Raw genomic sequence first — 18973 nt, 5'->3', positions numbered from 1 at the left:
TTAGTCAGACACAATGGAATGAGAGCTTCTTCAGAACAACACAAGCTTCAATTTACAAACCTCAATAATTGAGTTGAAAGCTGTGGCTTATGTCTGATAACTGGGGGCAAAAATTATTCATTGCTTAAGGAAATTGTGGCAGAAATAAAGCAAGCAATTATTTTATTAGCCCAGGCAATATTGCCACAAATATGCTTTGCTCTGTTACTTTTAGAAGCTAATTTGGCAAGTGTAGCTGTTTATACTACTCTTAATTTTCTGCCACACCCTGCCGCAGCTACTGAATTTTCAGTTCTGTAAATGGAAGAGTACAGAGTGAGGACTGTGCTATATTCTTGAGGTGGAGGATACCTTAGTAAAGTATCTTTCTTCTGTAAAGCTCCTAGAGAAGGGTGAATTCAGACTGCCAGTATAGTAACTGACCATGACAGGCCTGCAAACACATGGGAGAGAGTCATGTGTGACATCTGTCCATATGGTAAGGATAATTTCAGTTTTTTGCAGGTTTCTGATTAGGTTTAGGCAACATTTTAATTTCACTACCTTGATAAAGGCTAGGCAAGTCCAGCTTCCCATGTGGTTTTATACTCACCACAGTAAGTAAACACTTAATAGGCTACCACCTGATTATATTCATTGAGTTGATCCAGATTTACTCATACTTAGAGTAGATCCATTGAAATCAATTGAGCTTAAGTTAGTCTCATTGATTTCAATAGAGAAAGGACAAGCAAGGCAAGTAAATTGTGCAGAAGAACGGGAGCTAAGACAGATATTCTATGGCTATTCTCTCCCAGTAAAGTCAAGGACCACAAGAGTTGTCCATTAATAAAGGGAACAGCTCATTTTTCCTCAAGGAGTCTGCTATAACTTGAGTAGATCAGACATGTGCAACTGGTCTGGAGTGGTACAAAACAACTATGATTCGAATGCCTTCATGGCATCCCTATTCTGTTCACATTTTGTCCCAGCAGGCTTTCAAACCACTTTTCCCTCCCCCCCCTCAGTCCCCCAACTCTCTTTCCAACCCTGTCCATCTAAGTAATAGGACCCATATCCATGTATCTTTACAAGATCAACCCAGAGGCCATGCTTCCTTTTATCAAGAATCAAGTATCTTTGAACGACTACAGGTGCATTGGGCAGGACTAGTTCAAGCAGGGCAGGGCTGGGGAAGGAGCAGCCATTGTGTAGGGATTGAGTTCAGGTGTTGCCTTCAAAAGATCTCAGTTTCACTCTCAGCCTCAGGATCTTGGGTAGAAGGGCTGGAAAGATCATTGCTGGAGACTTTGGGGAGTCACTACCAGTCATACTTGGCTAGATGGAGTAATGGTCTAATTCCTGGTAAGACAGCTTCATATTTTCAAAAGGGCTTGCCTGCATCTGTTTTAAATGCTGCTCAGTCATGGAAATGTGTGAAGAAGAAATAATAATAATAATAATAATAATAATAATAATAATAATAATAACAACAACAACAACAACCATCCAAGAGCAGATGCAGAATGATTTTCCTTCATAAGTGGGTGACCAAAACCAACCCTCTCAAGATGGCATTGGGAGAGAAGAAGGGTCCAGGCAGCTTCTCATTTTAGAAATAAAATGTGGTGGTGGAGGAAACAGCTGAAAGACAGGAAGACATGCTTTGATTAATTGGGGGAGGGCTGCATCTGCCAGTGGCCCACATGGCTGTGGGTATAATGCTCTGACCTTGTTCTGCAACATCAAGGGATGGCAAACCCAGATTAGATACAAAAAGGTGTATCTTGGGAACTTTATTGAGAGGAATGCACCTACAAAACATACATTTTGCCCTGCCCCAGGAAGTTAACAAAGCAACTTTAAAATTAACCAACAGGGATCTAGCTTCTATTATTCATGCCCAGCTAGCCACTCTCATTTGGATTTGTGCAATGGTGTTACACTTGAAGACAGTCCAGAAACATCCAACTGGTACAGAATGCAGCAGCCCCATTGCTATCTGACAGCAGCCCAACTGAGCAATTTTCTTCATCTTCTGAAACATAGTAATGGCTGTTGGCCTCTTTCTGAGCAATTTTCACAGTGCTGCTTCTGAACTTCACAGATCTCAGTGGTCTAGGTGGTCTTACCCGTTCCCAGGAGCATCTATTCCTATATGAGTCCCCTCACACGCTTGGCTCTTCTGGGGAAGCCAAGCTCCGCATACTAGCACCTTTGGAGCTTAGTTTGTGCAAGGAAGAGCTGTTTCTCTTGTGCTCTTTGGTTTCCATTTGAGAGAACAAAGATCTCCCTCTTTGGAAAGCCATCTTTAAAACTGTGCTGTTTTGTAACCTCTTTTGATAAGGCTCTTTCCCTCTGTGTCTGTCTGTGTGTATAAGTGTGTTTATAGCTATATGTTTTGTTTAATTAGATTGTACACCACCTTGATTCTGTTTTAGAGGAAGGCAAATTATAAACAACTAACTGTGGCAATAAGTGGGAGGGAGTGGATGGTCTGCATAATTATAAAATCCATATTTTATTATAATATCTTTATTAGGTCAATAATATTTTTATTAGGCCAACAATATCTTGATTAGGCTAACGATAAAAGAGTTACATTAATATGGATTCTGAGATTTTTTAAATGGCTAAGAGGGCTATCTTTGCTTACTTATATATGATTATACTCACACGTTTATGTCCTCAGTCTGGCCTTCTTGCTTTACTAGATGTCACTGATGACAATTGCCAACAAAAAGAATGTTTTCCTTATTTGAACATTCTATTCTATTTTTTTTGTTTTGTTTTGTTTCCAAACAATGTAACATGTCAATGAAGGTTTCAAACCGATAATCGATGGTTGGAGGGGGGTAGGTAGGGCAGGTTTGGGATTATCCTAATGTCTGCGACACTAGGTCCCATACCAGATTAATCAGAAATTGATGTGGTTTGGCGTGGACATGCAGTCGCTCAACCTGGCTTGGGTTTGCCTTGCGGATTGGGCTCAGAGAAGCCTGTAGCTGCCAGCAGGGACCGCAGAGAGTGCAGGAATGTTTCATTTCTAATTAAGGAAGGGGGGCGCTTTTTGTCTTTATTTTATCCACGTGGGATGGAACGGAAGATGCGCGCTTTCTGGGTGAAACCACTTGGGAAAGAGTGGTGAGGAAAGAGCCCGGCCGCGGTGCCTGGACGCCTCCCGAACGTTTGGGAGAAGCACCGGCCGGGTGAAAACTCAGGTGCGTCCTCGACTACAAATCCCAGACCCCTCCGCTGTGTGGGTGGCCCTTCTCCTGCACTCCACCCCAGCGCGCTGCTCGCCAGCTGGGAGAGCGCCAGAGAGGCTCCCTCCACAGCTGAGGCAGCAGCAGGTGGCTGCGCCCAACCAGGAAAGGGACTCCTCCGGCTCTCTGGGCTGACGCTCTCCGCGCCCCGCTGTCCCGCCTGGCTGCCGAGGCGGGCATGGCTGAGTCCGCGCTGAGCCAGGCTGCCGTGCTGGGCTTCCTGCAGGAGCACGGCGGCCAGGTGAGCAATTCGCTGCTGGCGAGCCACTTCAAGCCGCTGCTGGAGGTGCCCGGCGGAGACCCCGGAGAGAGAGCCGCACTCCTCGAGCGCTTCGTCAACAACGTGGCCGTCGTGCGGGAGCTGGACGACGTCGAGTTCGTGGTGCTGAAGAAGACGCACCTGCTGGAGTTGGGGGCGGAACGGAGCGCGGCGCCCACCGCCGGGGAGCGTTCTGGCGGCGCGGAGGTGGAGGCAGAGGAAGGCGCAGGCGCGGCCCCCTTGGCCCCTGCTCTCCATGCCGCCTCAGGGGTCCCTCCTCTCCCGCCTGACCAGGAAGCTCTTGAGGAGAACCAGGTATCACTGCCTGTGTCTCAGTTGAAGAGTCTTTTCCAAAGGGGGGACGTGGAGCTGCCCAAAGCCCCCAATGGCCATGATAAGTTGAGCCCCAAAGCTGCCCCACAGAAGCCCTGCATGTTGCCGGTGCGCCTCGTGCTGCCTCCCAGGGGTGGGGCTCAGAGGCTGGAGGAACTGAGCCCAGAGCAAGAGCAGCCCGAAAGCAAAGACTGGCCCCAAGGGGGGCTCTCTGCCATCACCCCGTCTACTTCTCCTTACACAAAGAGGCGGCAGTTCGAGGAGCCACCCAGCTCCCCTCACCTTAAGAGGGTGCCAAAGTCTCAAAAGGTGGGTGAAGAAGCTGACAGCGCAACTACGGTCCCACTGGAAGCTGCTGAACATGAGTGGCTGGTCTCAGCCACAGCTGGCCAGTGGTCCCAGCGGCTTCATGGCCTGTTGCTGAGTGACAAGAGTCTGGCCAGCAAGAGAGATTTCATGACCGGGTTCACTGTTCTGCACTGGGCAGCTAAAACTGGAAACTGTGACATGTTGCATAAAGTCATTGAGGTGGCTGAGAATGGTGGCGCACACGTCAATGTGAATGCCAAGTCCTATGGCGGTTATACTCCACTCCATATCGCTGCCATACATGGACAAGAAGAAGTCATTGCTCGGTTGGTCAAGGATTACAATGCCAAGGTAAGCTTGAGAGACTATAGTGGGAAGAAACCATTTCACTATTTAAAAGAAGGGTCTTCTTTTGCAGTCAGGCATCTCTTGCGTGACCCTGATCTTCACACCATCTCTGGACACAACTCCTCCATCAAGAAGAACGCAAAGGTGGCTGCTTCTATTTTGAGTTCCACCAGTACGGTCTTGGGGCTTTTGTCTGATGACACTGCTTTCTATGAGCTGACCAAAGGCTTAAAGAAACCTGCTACGCTCAATAAATTCCTTCATGCAGCCACAGCCCCAAGGAGGAAGCTGAAGCTCAGAGGAACTTTCTCATCCTCTTCTTCCTTGTCTGAGGCAGTGGAGGAAGAACAGGAGGAAACCACATCAAAACGTAGACCAGTTTCAGAGTTATTTTTTGGTCACTAGTCTCTGCCTCGCTGAAGTCAATTAATATGAATATTGAAACAGGGTTACATTGATCATTCTTTCTCAGAAATACCTTTCCTTTGTGTGCTTGTTTCTCTGTAGCAGGTCTAATCCAAGGACTAAAAAATAGATCTTTTTCTCAAATTGTATGTAAACATTATTGTTGGTTGCGCATTCTGGAATATGACCTTTACCTCACAGAGATAGCCTTTTCACTGAGAACAAAGGGTGCTTCCAGATGGAAGGTTCCTGATACTACTAATGAAACGGGATTGTGTAAAATCTGTCTTTCCCTTTTTAAGAGATTTTTTTTCTGGTAAGAAAAGAGGTGGAAGAAGTGGAGGGAAGAAGTGGTGGGAAAACCCAGGAGGGTTACAAATGGAAGACAATATTATCTGGCGCCCTGTAAAATTCCATGAGTGAGACGGGGGACTACACAACAAAAGCCTCATCTGGAAGCATCTAAAGTTTAGCTGAGAAAAGTTAGCTTTACTAAACTGATTTGAACTTTCATCAGTTTTGTGGGGAAGTCTGTTTTAGTGAGTAAAATTTAATGTAGGATCTTTCAAAATTCTTAATTTAAGCTGTATTCACTTAATTGAATACAAGTTCCATTAAAATCTAATGAGTAATGCTGCAATCTTGTGGACTCTTACCTGGGAATAAGTCCTGCTGACATCAATGAGCTTACTTCTGAGTAAGCATGGATGGAATTGGACTACATGTATCTGTAAAGGATCAGAATAAGTGAGTCCATTTCTGATGGATGTGACTGCATAAAAAGCAGCAGTGTATCTTGAAACAAAAACACTAAGTTTAGTTTGCTGCATGCAGGGTTTCAAGAACAAAATGGTTGACTCCTTCAAAATCTTCTGGTTCAGGAATAAAAAGTCTTACTGGGGATATTTGTAGCTTCCTAGCCAGCTCTGCTGATCAGATTAATGTATTTGATAAAAGAAGGGTTCCCTTGCCTAGCAACGTGCCATTTTCACTGTTGGAAATGTACAACTGTTTCTGTAAACACTTGCACTGGATACAGTTTTTATGACAGCCAACTTAGTTTTCAGGGATCTATGATTACTGTGAAAGAATTAAGAAACACTTGACGAACTGTAGCAAATCTGTGTTTTGATTTTTAAAGAGGATGCTGTAAATTCAAAATGTCCATTTTATATTTTAGCTGTAAATGTGTTGAAAAGTGGCATGCTGGAGAGGAGGGAACTTTACAGAATATTATAATTAAAAAAAATCTCTTTACAATGCCATCAAGCAAATACTATTTGAAGTACTTTAGTATGTGCAGAATGCAGAATACATGTTGAAATTAGAAAACCACCTTTAGCCAACTTTAAAGCAGAAGAAAACCCTAACATCTCTACCTCAATCTTATATTTATATGGCCAATTCAGTCATTTCTTCATATATTCAGAGAAGATCTATACAATTATTGTTGCAAGCTTGACAATTTGACAAAATATAATACAACTGTCTGTTCTCTCCGATAGTAATAGGAGAGGAAAAACCCTATTTACAGTACATATTTTTATACGAGAAACAGATTAATGGAAATATAATGATTGAGGCAATTACTTTTATATTGTTCATTGTATAAATGTGGAACTGTTTTGATGCATTTACAGTGACAACTTTTTAAACCAAAGTTGGCCATGTTGCATGTTCCATCAGCCATCACTGAGTGAATAAAAGTAATTGTGCTACTCCATAATATAAAGTGTAACAGTGTAATCTGCTGCATGACTACTCAGAAGTAAGCCCTATTCAATGGGATTTACTTGCAGGTAAATGTGTACTGCAGCTTTTAAATGCATCTAATATATTTTTTGTGGCTTAATGGGCAATTTTAAAAGATAATTGTGAAATGTCATTCATTTTTAGCATGACATCCATCTAGATTTGTTTATGCTTTGCTTGAAGTAAAAGCCTTTTATATATGGGTAATTACTGTCCCATTTTACAAATTGATGGATGGCTGTTTGGGGGTACATTGGTTTTAATACAATTGACTCTTCAGTGTGTTGTATGAAGCCTTCATTTGTTTACTTGGAAATACATCCCACTGAATTTAATGGGACTTACTCCCAAGTAAGGGTGTATCAGGCTGAAGCTCAAGAATATTTTCACATAAAATACTTGCACCTTTCCTGTGCTATTTGTGCCACGTGTAAATGCTGTTAAACAGGAATGGGACATGGCTGGTTTTACATGCATGCTGGATTTTTAAACAAAAGCCAATTTAAACCTGAAAACACTCACTTGAAGTCTTGTGACTGGAGTTGCAACCTTCATGTAGGGTTACCACCTTTTAAAAGTTAATTGATCTCCAGAGCATTTAACAGTTCTACAACAAGCAGAAGTGAAGTTTACTCTATTGCTGCTACCATTTCATATAGGGAAAAGCTTCCCTTGTTGAATCTCGTACTGCCATTGCAGCTTCTCGTATAAATGCACAGAAGTAATGCATACACTCCTGTAAGGGGGTTAAGCACATAGGCAGTCTTAGTCAGTTAAGTGGAAATATATAAGCAGAAACTGAAACATATTGTAAGGTAGTCCTGTTAGTAATACGAGGACCATGCTTAAAGACAAATGATGCTTAAATTGTTTTCACTATAGGTCACCATGCAATACTGAAGCTGAATGATCTAATATAGCCAATATGTATTTATATATGTAAACCCTGCAAATTAAACATATGAATCTCAAAACAGATTAAGGTTAGTCTGACCCATGTAGGACCCACTTCACCAGGTAAAAGCAGTTTGGTTGAGAACAAAACGTAGGTTTCCTTAAACAGTTCTTCATGGAACGCTGTTTCCTTGCACTGCCATAGCAAGCCTTCATTGATGTTCTTCTGATACTTACTTTTAAAATCCTTGTTTCTGCTACAATAAAATGAACAAATAAGTAAGCGTATGTAACTACAATAGTTTGCTTGTTAAATCCCTATTAGATGTTTTCAGTTTTAACAGTGACAATACCAACATTCTTTTCAAGGTCAGTGCCTCTTGGAATGTTGTTTTGATATCAGCCTTGCTTTAATAAACTCAAAACTTCTTATTTCTGGCTATGTGTGTGTATGTGTCCATACATAACAGTCTTTGCTAAAGCATTCTGCAAGTTGTAGTACATATGCTCCAGAAATGGGGAGAAGACAACCATTTCCTGTTTCCATTCTCTGTAAATAAGTTACAGTGACCACAATGCAATGTTGAGTGAAGAGCACAATCATCAATTTTGTATGGGCTTTTTGTTTCTACAATATTGCAGCATTCACAAAGAAAAGGGGAAGGGTCCAGTTTTAACAGCAATGGGGCAAATGGACAAGGGGAATAGAACTTATCTCCTATAGCCCTTCTCCCTAACCACTTTGTCTTAGCTGTACTCCTTAACTGTAGAGCTTGACTAAGGAGCAAAGCACCCAGCATTCTTAGAACTAAGGTGGCCATCTTCATCCATTATGCCCCTAACCTATAAGACCAGCAGAAATATATAAGGTGATGCTTCTAACTGCTGCATCTCTAGATGCAGCTGATCATTCTACTTGGGATGCTTCCAAACAGACAGCTCCTAGTGATACCCATTAAAAGGCATTGTGCTGCTATGCTATCTTTCCTTCCTTAACAGATTATTTTGGTAAGAAGAAGTTGCAAGAAAATATAGGTGGGGTTGCAAATGGAAGATAACACCTGGGCTCCCCATAAAATAATGTCAATGAAGCAGGGCAATGACAGCATAAAAGCCTCACCTGGAAGCACCCTTAGTCCTCATCCATTTGAACTGTGTTGTAAGGCATTGCAGCAGGTTCCTTGCAGTACAAACACCAATTTCTTGCCCTTAAGGCTCAGCGACTTTAAATCAAAGTCTAACAAGAGAAAGAGTTAAAACATTTCCACCCTTTTCCTGCTCATGTTTGTGTCATGACTTTAGCAAGTCCGACTCAAATGGTGTATTACCCATTTCGTAGTGAACAATGACCTTAATAAATGTTAGTTATCCAAGCGGTGGTTGATGAATAGATTGAATGACCTGTAAATAATACCATTCTAATGATTCTAAAAGTAGTTGTTCTGCAGAAGCAAATTTTATATAACTATGATGATAGGAAACTAATAACTATGGTAATAGGATAAAAAACAAACTTTTATTCTAAATTTCTCCTTTATGTGCTTTGGTTTAAACTATAAAGGGAACATAGTCATGATTTCCCATCAATTTGCTTCCTTCTGAGCTAAGAAAATACTACCAAATTTATATGGCACATATATTCTATACCTACAAGTAAGCAAAACTGTCCCTATGAACCCTGTAAAATGGAACCACCCATTGCTTGTCCAATTCTGATAGGACTTCACCCTTATAAACTACATGTTTAATGAATTAATGGGTAATTCTGGGGGAGTGAACTTCTAACAGAGCTTCATTTTGTCAGAAATGTGTGGGATTAATCTGTTGATTCTTTTATTGGCAAAATCCTCATCAAATCAATTAGTAATTCTCTTCAATGAATAAAATATTCAGAAATTTCACCTATGACTGATTCTTGAAATGTGTGAGAAAATGTATTCTATTACACACACAGTCGTTGTTTCTTTATCCTATTAATAACATAACATACCACCTTCAACATTGAAGGCTTTTAAGAGACACTTAAAGCTAGTTAAACAGATAGGGGAAGATGGTTCCTTATACAGAACCTAAAATACTTCTTTGGCAACATCCAGACAACAAATTGTATTGTATGTTTCAGCTATATGTAATCTGGGGGCTGTCTTCACGGCGCTGGGTTGGCGCTGCCTCCCTCCAAAACCCCACAGTTTCCCTCTCTCGGGGTGGCGTTGGGTAATCCTGATGTCGAGGAGGAAGTGTGGGATTTCCTGCGGTCATCCAGGTACTGGAAACGCCCCCCACCCTCTTCCTGGTGGAAGGTGACCAGTCACTCGTCATGTTCCACCAGGGACCACCTTCAGATTGTCCCCAGAGCGACGTCAGATGGTGAAAGAGCTGTACTGACGTTGCTCCAACTGAAAAAGTTGGGGTATAACTGACCACAGATTCACAGCCACTGCGGGGCTTTCCCCACATATAGACAACCCTCAGATAAACCAGAATTTTGCTTTTTTCCCTTTCTATATTAAAACATAATATACATTACACCTTTTGATTTAAACATATGTCTCCTTTTTCTTTCTTGCAGAAGCTTGCTCTATGTCTTTAAGAATTGCGTGACTAAATGCAATGCTGAGAGAACCTGTCTGTGTTTATGGAATTTCTTCTTGCGATGAATCTGTTAGAAGCTTTGTGTACATCATGGGGGAAAAGTTGGCAACTCTACTACCTGTGGTTTGATGCTAGAATTACATATCAATCCTAAATGTTTCAGTCACTGTATTTTCTCACAGTGTTCGCTTAACGTCAACTGTGGTGGTTCTTCACATCCTAAATGCTTGTTTGCTGGCAGAGCAGTGCACATCTTATCAGCAGAACACAAAAATGTTTTTACTTTGCAAGGTAGCCACACCCAGCTGTGGTGGACTAAAGTTCATCTAGGGAGGTGCTTACATATTCACATTTATTCTCCAAAGAAATAAAAATCTGTTTTATTGCATAAGATTGCAATGAACTCTAAATGCAAGTTGTAATCATGGCTTTAAGACCCTGCTGTTGGAAGCGTAATGCTCCCTTAGCAACTGCTGCATTCCTGTGGAACCCCAAAGAATTCTAACCTCCATGAGGTTAGGGAAGGATTCATTTTGTAAATGATCAGAGCAATCCTAGTGTGGGAGAGAGAGGGGAAAACTGAGGTGCAAGAACCATCTTTTCCTATACAGGGTAGAAGTTGGGGCGACATCTTTTAATTTCTCCTTTTATGGCTGTTTCTTAACAGCCGTTCCCATTGCTTTCAATGGGAGTACAATAAACTATGTTGGTTGCTGAAGGCGTTCCCGTGTGTGTACGTCAGGGGAACAGGAGGACTTTGGAGCCTATGGATCCACAGCCTTTCCCAGCACAGCATTTTTGTCCTCTCTGCTGACACTGGCGTTGTGACATCAGAGAAGCGCAGGTGGCAAAGAAGGACGGGCAGCTGTTCCAGAGAGCTCTGCTGGCTGCTCTTTTCCTGCAGCAAACGCCACAGCTGGAGAGTGGCTGGTGGAGCTCTCTAGAGTACCCACTAGAGGTAGTGGGGCAGCAGTAGTGGTAGTGGGTCCTCCTGGCTGGGGCAAAGCAGAGGAGAGTGGCACAATTTGCTGCTGCTCCACCTCCACCACTTGCTACAGGTATCTCACTCTGCTTCAGGGGTGGGCTAGTTCTGCCCAAAAGTCCTCAGGGTCTGGGCACGATGAGAAGGAAGAAGGCTCAATTACTCCAAATTGGTTCAGTAGAAATGGCAGATGCTCAGTACCTTTGGAATATCAAGATCACATGCTACGTCATAAAGCACAGGGGAAAACATCCACAAGTCCTTTCCAGGCTTTCTGAATAATGGGCCATTCAAGAGATTCTAGATTTGGTCGGGTTTTTCAGAAAAACGGCTGGCAAGATTTCCTAGAAAAATCAATTGTGGAAGCTGAACGCCGAGCATTTCCAAATGGAAAAAACCCTAACAATCCTACATGCCCATTACATCAGTTTTTCATGCAGCCTTGATGATGTCTACACCACATTTCGTGACCAGCCAACTTCTGTTTAGGGCTCTAAACAGGGTTTCCTTCCAGGAAATCTTGTCCCTTGTTAAGAATCATGCTGCATAAGTTTTCAGTTGATGGCAGTTCTCCATCTCTCCTTCAGCTCTTTTTACCACAGCTCTGCAGTTTCTCTGTCTGAGATTGGGTCACTTCCTGCAGCTCTTCAAGTTCAGCTATATAGGATTATTGACCCCTAATTGAAATACTGTGAAAAACATAAACATTGCAGTATTAATTATATGGGGAGAAACACTTTGAATTCTTCATGTGCGTGGACTTAATTTTGTCTGCCTCCTGTTCTGTGTATTCAAGCTACATGGCCTACATTCCCTTGGTGTGCTTTGTTACTTGATTTGCATGTGAATCAAAGTAAAGTGGGCGCAGAGACAGTAATTGATGTTTCCAATGATTAGTACTAATGAAGAAACCTCTAAATGAGGATATTCACAATATGCCCTTGGTGTATGCAATTTGTTTACTGCAGACAAACAACATAGTGACTATCTGCAGTAAACAGATCAGCATATGCAGAAACTGCCCCTATTTACCAGGGACAGTGTCTTTTTTCCTGGTCTTGCAAAACCACTTGCTCACATTTTTAACTTTGAGAGCTGCCATTTTAAAATTGCATCACTGAGAGCAAATTGCTAAAGGTATCTTTCTTCAAGTCTCTAGCAGGGTGACCCGAAGGTGAGGCAGGTGCAAACTTGTCAGACCAACTCCCCCATTCTGGGATTTAAGATCAGCTGGGAAGGCTTTGTTTCTGGTGCTCTTGAGGAATGTGGCTCTCAAGAATGTGACCCACATGGCCTTTTTGGTGGTGGTGCTATTGAATTCTCTTTTTAAGGGTTTATTCCAGCTTATCTCTCATCTTTTTGAAAACGGGATAAGGAGGGTAAGGGCGGGAGATGTCCTGGCTGTTGACTACATCATATAATCAACCCATAAATTTCCATGAGTGACCAGTCATGAGTGTGCTATAAATCGCTAATTCAGAGAACCCCCTTCCTATTTTCCTTCAGGATATGCTCTTTTGGCCTCTTCTGCCTACTATGTACCCACTTGCTTTCTATTCCTGCCCATAATATATGCAGTGTTTTTGGTTCATGTCAGTTGTTACTATTTCTACACCCACATACTTTTGCTGTTTCACTTAGTTATATTAAAATTACGAAGTCTTACATAACAAAAAAAAAGCCCTCTCTTTTGACACTTAATTTCCAGCTCTGTGTTACCTTGGAGCTCTGGGAAAAAGGGCACACATGATTGCTCCCCAGTTATTCACAGATCCTGTGGGATGAAAATAGAGATGGAACACATTGATTCTTTATATGCATTTTAAAAAAAATGTTTGCAAGAACAAAGCCAACTGGTTAAGCTGTTTGAGCAAAAGGGGGAGGTTCAACTACCCTGCAGCTCAGCAAACCAGTAATTTTCCAGGTCTTTGAACAGAAGCTGGAATGCAAGATCTAAAGGGCTTGGGTTGCTTAATCTAATGCATATTTGGCCAAAGGAAAATCTCTATCTTTGCTTAAATGCACATTTAGCAATTAATGGTTACTGTCTTAATCATGGGTCATGGGTTAGCATGCAGTGTGATGTCAACATGAGTGTAGGAGGGAAGGGGCAGGGTATTGTATAATTTCCAAAAGTGGATATGGCATTCAAAAGTTTTGCAAATTCATGCCCATAACAGCAACAGCAGCAGCCTCTACAAATCCTTCTCTTCTATTTCATAGTAGTAGTTGATGTGAAGCGGCAAGGGTGGAGAATCTGTGGCCGACCAGATGTTGGACTCTAACTTCCAACATCCCCAGACAGCATGGTCAATGATCAGGGTAGTCAAACAACATCTGGAGGGGGCACAGGTTCTCTTGCCCTGATATGCCTTGTGGACTTCCCAGAAGCATCAGGGTGGGCCACTATGGGAAACAGGACTAGACAGACCTTTAATCTGAGCCATGTTCTTATGGCCAGTTTATGAACTCCTCTAGAGTGTGCTTTTGCTTTGTCCAACTTCTTTGCCTTCTCACATGCCAGTGTACGTAACCCTTAATTGATTGTAACCTGCCCAGCCTCTACCAGAGTGGTAGGAACCAGTGGCCGCCTAGATTTTGTTAGATTAGAAGTGATAGGAGTTGGAGTCCGACAACATCTGGAGGGCTACTGGTTCTGCAGCCCCCTGCTTTATTCCCTCACTCACTCCTTTCCCAGGCATAATGAACCAAGGAAAGCAGCAGACTTTAGAGCAACGAAGGACCCACTTCTAGGATTCCGGAAAAAGGCAAACACAGAAAGCATTCCCCAACAGGCCTAGGTCCATCATGGGCCAGTCTAGCTGTGGGCTTCAGAAAGAATTATACAACAGGGAAAGGAAGACTGTAGCCACTTTTGTTTGCCAAATTCAGCCCAGGGAGATGGAGAAAGAGGATGTTCTTGTGAACTTCCTTGTATTTGTCTGCTATCTTGTATGCCTGCAACTCTCTAATTGCTTTCTTGACATCTCTATAACCCTGTGCAGGCGTTCAGCTTGAATATGTGGGGATGATGAGCCCACTCCCACACTTATCACACTCTCGATCAAAATGGAGAGGCGGGTAAGAAATAAATTATTATTATTATTATTATTATTATTATTATTATTATTATTATTATTGGATGCATCTGCATCACGGATTATAGGTGTAGGGCTGCTATGTGCCTAGGACCCAAGTGAGTGATCTGTACACTGGAAATAGAGCTGCATGGATCACATTGCTGGCACAAACGCAATTCAAAAGTTACCCCTGCTTTACTGTTTTATTGATTGGTTTATTGCATTTTGTTTCATTTTGCAAATTGTTTTGGTAAATATTTGTTTTTAATGAAAAGCACTATATGCATTCTGTGCTCTCAAGTACTTGTAGTATGTAGTAAAAAATCAGTTTGATTCACATCTACTGGGCTATATAAAAGTGCAGAGGGAGGGCCCAGACATGTGAGTCACAAGCAAAGGATCACTGTTGCCACTAGAAGGTGCTCATTTACCAGTGAAGGAGATGCTGAAATGTATAAGCCTTCCACAACAGGCAGACAAATAAGAGAGACAGAAGGTTCTGAAAATGCAGAGGCGAGAAAATATTTTCTGTTCGCAAATCATGCAAATATGCCTTCTTCACACAAACATCAGTGCAACCTTTTTTTCTTTTTCTTTTTTAGTAGAGAAAGGTCTGCAAATTCCAAAATTTGAGCTTGTGTTTGAAAAATGTGTGAGGTTGGTTGTTTTTTAATGTGCCATTTGCGCATTAAAAAAAACCAAAACAAAACACAGTTTTCATGCTTTAGTCAATGGGGGAAAGTGTACTCTTTTAAAAAATACACATAGAATTGAGCACTTTTTCCATTTGAAATGTCCACCTTTCCTGTTTGAACAAGCCGATAAATAAATAATAATAATAATAATAATAATAATAATAATAAGGAGCGAGTTGAAACAAGGGAGCTAAAACAAGCATCAAAGTGTTTTTCAGAGAATTTAGGAAGCTCAAAAATCACTGGTTCTTCTATCCCTATGTATAGCCTCCATCAGACAGACAAAGAAGAGATACAGAAGTTTATGAAAATACAGAAGCCTAACTGTTGGTTAAAAGAGGTTTATACTATTGATGTTTAGTATTCCTAGATGTGCTATTACAACTATGGGTGGGTTTTTTTTAATGAGCACTTTATAGCACGCTCATGACTGGCCACTCACGCATGTTTGTGGTCATTTTGACGATGCTATGAGCCTCCTGTTCCATTTCCCAGTTTTAGCAATAAAAAATCCTCGGAAAACCAAACTCTGCTGAGCTGTCATGTGCAGGCAAAGTTGTGCTATAAAACGCCCACTAGAAGGCATGATTCCATTGAACTGTACAGTCACTGCTCTTGTCCCCATGTAATTTCAGATCGTTTCAAATGTGGAAGAGGAGCAGGAAGCAGAGCCATGGTAAGGAAGCACGATTCCCCACCCCCATCTGAAAGTCCTCTATGTGTCACTTACAGTGAAGATCTCATCTCCTAAAGACAGGCTTATTGGGACTTAGCCATCTATAATAAAACCTGCTCAGGCCCCACGTTGAGATGTAATTCTGCATAAACATGCTTAGCGTTACTTCCAGCCCATAACATTGTAAGAGAGAGACCTATTGTCCTCTATGGTAAATCCAGATCCAAGGTAGCTCTTTCACACTGCCAGCAGCAGTTAATCCTTTTCACATCCTCTACTGTTTACTTGTCCTTCAGTTGAAACACAGGCACCCAAAATAATTGACAAATGTGTGAATGACAATGGGTGTTTCAAAGGAGAAAGTGGCAAAACAATTAATAATACTCCATATGGCAAGTTGGAATAGCATTACTCTGGAATGGTATTTTACTCTAAAGCCAGGATTTTTCAGGCACTGTGCCTCTGAAATGCATAGAAATGCCATATGTATTTATTTATATCAGTTTTATATTCTAATTAGAAGGGGGATTTTACATTAAACAAATGAATATTTTGATATATGAATCATAAAAAGAATTAGACATAGCTGGGATTTAAAATAAATTGAGGAGGGTTTTTTCTCCCTTCCTGTACCCAATGATCTGGCTATGGATTTGAAACAAGAGCCTTGCTCATCATGCAAAGAGACCTCTGGTGTTCATGAGACAGAGCTGCATGATTAAAGATAACACATACTTGTCAAGAGGCTCCCAATGGTACTAGTGGAAGCTTCCCTCCCAGGCCAAGTAGCAGCTTTAGGCGGTGAGCCCAAACAATCTCTGTCATGGCTAGTCTTCCATGAATTGCTTTTCTTTTAGCCTCAGTGTTCCTCACCTGTAAAATATGAATATTAATTGGTTGCCTTTCAGCAGGTCTTTGTGCATTTCTATAGGCCACTTTGAGAGTAATTCATATGTAGGTTTGTAGTTGGATAAACATACCTATTGGGGTACAGTAAGTAATTGACTCCACCACCATATTGCACCTGATTAGTGAATATTGGAGTTTGGGTAAGAGACTTGGAAGATGCCTGTACACTTTAAAAACCTGGCGGTGGCTGTGTGGTGACACTGCATCAGTTATATGATGCAGCATCCACTGTGGGGCTTTCCCGCAAAGCAGCAAATTTAAAAAAAAGGGAAGTTACCCGGACTCTTTTGGCTGGAGCAAGGCAAATATGGACCTTCTGTCATCTAACCTCACTCCAGCTTTGCTGTGGAAGCATTCCCTGGCTGAAGGCAACCATTGATTGGTTACCGAAAGCCAGGGTGAGGGCAGGGGAGGCAGGCAGAGCCTACAGTACCTGGATGACTGCTGAAACCCCACGCTCCCTCCTGGCATCAGAATTACCCAGCGCCATCCCACAGAAGCGATATTGTGGAGTTTAGGGGAATGCAGTGCTAACAGTGCTGTGAAGGCAGCCCCAAAGTAGCTCTCACAGTTCAAAGTCTGCCCACCCCTGATTAGAGAGGTGGCAATCCTTAGCAAATAGCCCTTGCTAACAGTTGAGCGCTGCAATCCCAAACATTTAGTAAGAGTCATATAGTGCAATCCTATTTACTCCAGAAGTAAGCTTCACTGTGTTCAGTGGAGGCTTACTCCCAGGAAAGTGTGTACAGGATGGCAGGCTCAGCCACACTGAACTCAGCGGAACTTACTTCTAAGTTAGCATGCTTGAGGTCAAAAAGTAAATTGCTGAACAGGTTTGGCTGAATTTTTATTCTTGGTCAACTGCACCCAAGAATTTAAAGGCAGTAAAAAGTCAAGAAAAACCTTATAGCCCACCATGGAAGCTAGGGAGAACATAAGAATCAATTATGAGTGTTTTTTTAAGTAACATTCCTAACAAGATCTCCCAGAATGATTCTCTTACTACTTGCAGGTGTTTGGGCAAGGACACAAGAATTATCTGGCTATTTCTCTTCACTTTAAAAATACTTCTCTTATGTTGTTCCTTTACTGCCAAATTGTACAACCACATGTGATGCTGGCTGGGGGGAGAGAGAGAGAGAGAGAGAGAGTAATCCCTTCCAGGGGGCAGGAAAGGAATTTGGCAGAAGCAGTAGGGGAATCAGGAGGCTCCACTGAGGCCTTTGGGGTGGGGGTGGGGGCTGCATGCAGCTGCACAGTGTGCACACCTTTTCTACCATTACTTTGATCAATTGGATCACCAGTTCCCTGTCTGATGCCACTTCTGTGCCATCAGCTAGTTCAACCTTTGGGAGGGGCCACAGCTCAGTAGCAGGGCCCTTGCTTTGCATGCAGAAGGTTCCAGGTTGGACCCATTGACCTCTCTAACTACGGCTGGGAAAGATTCCTTCCTGAAACCTGGATGAGTTATTTCCAATTAGGGTAAACAATAGTAATGGTCTGATTCAGCCTAAGGCAGCTTCCTATGTTCCTAACCTACAACCAGTGCTGCTCGTCCAACCAAATATTTAATGAGGAACTCCACTCTCTCTTTGCCTGAGCAGGACTCCAGCTTTGACTTGCTGCCCCTGCTTTCCACTCTGGAATGAACAAGGAACAAGTCACATGTCACACTATGCCTGGGTTTAGCTGTTGAGTGCAAGTGAGGTTTTGATAATCAAACATCCTCTTTTAGCAGGGGCAGATTGGATGGTTTGAGGAACTCAGAGGTTGAAAAGAAGACCTTTCCCCATTAAGTACCTCCACCCACTCCCAGGAGCCATAAATGCAGAGATCTTTCCCCCATCCTTATAGTTAACCCTCCGTAATGGCAGCCAAGAATAACAATGTGCACTCCAGCTCAGTTCGTGACATCAGGAGAACTGTAAACTGAAATATAAATCCTGCTTGTAATATTCATTTATGTTTCCTGAAAAGCAGTAAGCATCTGAAGTATGAAAGTGAGATTGGAGAGCTTCCAACTCCCAACATTATTTTAAAACAACTTTAAGAATTTTGAATTCAGAAGGTCCTGGGTTCCATTCCTGGCATCTACAGTTAAGCTAACTCAGGTAATAGTGCTCAGAAAGACCTCTGTCTAGAACAGAGACTCAGGACCAGGGGGCACCTCCAGAGGATGGCAAGTTTAGGCATTGCAGAAGGCCCACCGTCCTCACTGTCTCATTTCCAGTTTGCACAAAGTATCCAAGATCAGATGCAGCCTAAGCAAATTCTCAGTTTGCATACCCCACCTCTTCCAGGTGAGCGGGAACCACTGAAGGTGTTGTGTCCAAGGGCCCCAAAATGCTGCAGCCGGAACTGGTCAAAACAGACCGTAGTATGTTATGTTTGATTCAGAATAAAGCAGTTTCATATGTTGGTTAAGAAGCGGTATTTAAATTTAAGATATAAATAAACAAATAAATAGAATGCTGTCAAAATATCTCTCCTTTTT

At 42.3% G+C, this 18973-nt stretch overlaps 1 protein-coding gene across 1 annotated transcript; it reads left to right on the top strand.

Annotated features, from left to right (window-relative positions):
• Positions 1 to 3423: 3423 nt before the first annotated feature.
• Positions 3424 to 4899, top strand: SOWAHA (sosondowah ankyrin repeat domain family member A). The gene has a single exon (XM_063121549.1). The coding sequence runs from the start codon at positions 3424 to 3426 to the stop codon at positions 4897 to 4899; it is 1476 nt and encodes a 491-aa protein (XP_062977619.1).
• Positions 4900 to 18973: the final 14074 nt, after the last annotated feature.

This window comes from Elgaria multicarinata, chromosome 3 (assembly GCF_023053635.1).
Source record: "Elgaria multicarinata webbii isolate HBS135686 ecotype San Diego chromosome 3, rElgMul1.1.pri, whole genome shotgun sequence".
NCBI lineage: Eukaryota > Metazoa > Chordata > Lepidosauria > Squamata > Anguidae > Elgaria > Elgaria multicarinata.
Note: the sequence above shows the minus strand (reverse complement) of the source record. Positions and strands in the feature narration are given on the sequence as shown.